Source organism: Arachis ipaensis, chromosome B10, assembly GCF_000816755.2.
Source record: "Arachis ipaensis cultivar K30076 chromosome B10, Araip1.1, whole genome shotgun sequence".
Taxonomy (NCBI): domain Eukaryota; kingdom Viridiplantae; phylum Streptophyta; class Magnoliopsida; order Fabales; family Fabaceae; genus Arachis; species Arachis ipaensis.
The window spans coordinates 135,098,986-135,100,100 of NC_029794.2; the positions used below are offsets into that span (position 1 = coordinate 135,098,986).

Here is a 1,115-nt window from a genome sequence, read left to right on the forward strand (position 1 = left end):
GTGACATCAAGAAGAATATTATTGTACATGTATTTAATTTTCACATTTTTTTTGGGTTAGAATAAATTATTTTAACAATTATTAGACTATACTACTAAAGGATATATATGTAAAATTATTTTTATAATTATTATCTAAATTAAACCACCTAATTAATTATCATATGATTAATTATTATTTGTAGGTAACAATAACCCGGCACAAGGCGTAGATGAGAGCAAATTATATGGTGGATGGGGTGGTGGATGGCGGGGCGGATACGGCGGACCATGGGGATGGCGCGGCGGCTATGGTGGTCCGTGGGGATGGCGTGGCGGATACGGCGGTCCGTGGGGATGGCGCGGCGGCTACGGGGGATATGGCGGCGGTCCATATGGATATGGTGGCGGTTATTGTCCTTATGGATGTTGTGGTTGGGGTTACTATGGATGTTATAGGTGTTGTTACGCTAAGGGACAAACTCATCAAGCTAAAATTGATGCAAACACTCATGAATAAGTATACTTGTTAATGTCTAGGGTTTTGTAATGGATATTATAAATAAAACCTCTATAGAAGGGCAATGATATAATAAAAGCATTTGGTTGCTCCCTTAATTAATTAATTATATCTTGGTTCTATTATCTATAATAAAAGTTTTTTTTTTCTGAAATAAATTAAAGAAAAATTATTTTTTTCAGTGACTATCGAACCCGAAAAAGATGGTTAAGGGACACAGACCCTCATCCATCTATGCCAACTTGCGTTGATCCAGAAACACATTATTTGAACTTTAATTTTTAGAATATATATTTTTTATTTTGTTTAAGATGAATTCGTCCAATTCTCTAAGAAACTTTTATAAGTAATAATTTTAAATTAGCTAAAATATATATATTAGTAATAATTTTATTTAAAGTTCTTGCTAACTTAAAAATGTTCACTGATTTATTGAATAATTATTAGATATTGTGTAAATGCATGATCATTCTTGTCATTGTGATAATAAATTTAAAATATTATTAAAAAATAGTATTTTCTTGCTAACATTTAGGATTTGTTTGATTTATATTTTTAGTTTTAATATTTTTTATTTTTAAAATTCTGTAAAAAAAAGGAAAAATGAGAGATAAAAA

General features: G+C 30.3%; 1 protein-coding gene across 6 annotated transcripts in view; it reads left to right on the top strand.

Annotated features, from left to right (window-relative positions):
• The window catches only part of LOC107622085 (glycine-rich cell wall structural protein), a 26,200-nt gene extending 25,593 nt beyond the window's left edge, over positions 1-607 (top strand). For 2 of the 6 annotated variants that reach the window (XM_021113729.1, XM_021113728.1), the window contains exons 2-3: positions 185-264; positions 295-607. In XM_021113729.1, coding sequence (XP_020969388.1) covers positions 185-264; positions 295-498 — 284 coding nt within the window. In that variant the 3' untranslated portion in view covers positions 499-607. Of the gene's footprint in view, positions 1-184 lie in introns of all 6 variants that reach the window. The other 4 variants (XM_021113731.1, XM_021113730.1, XM_021113727.1 and 1 more) reach the window with 2 other exon arrangements.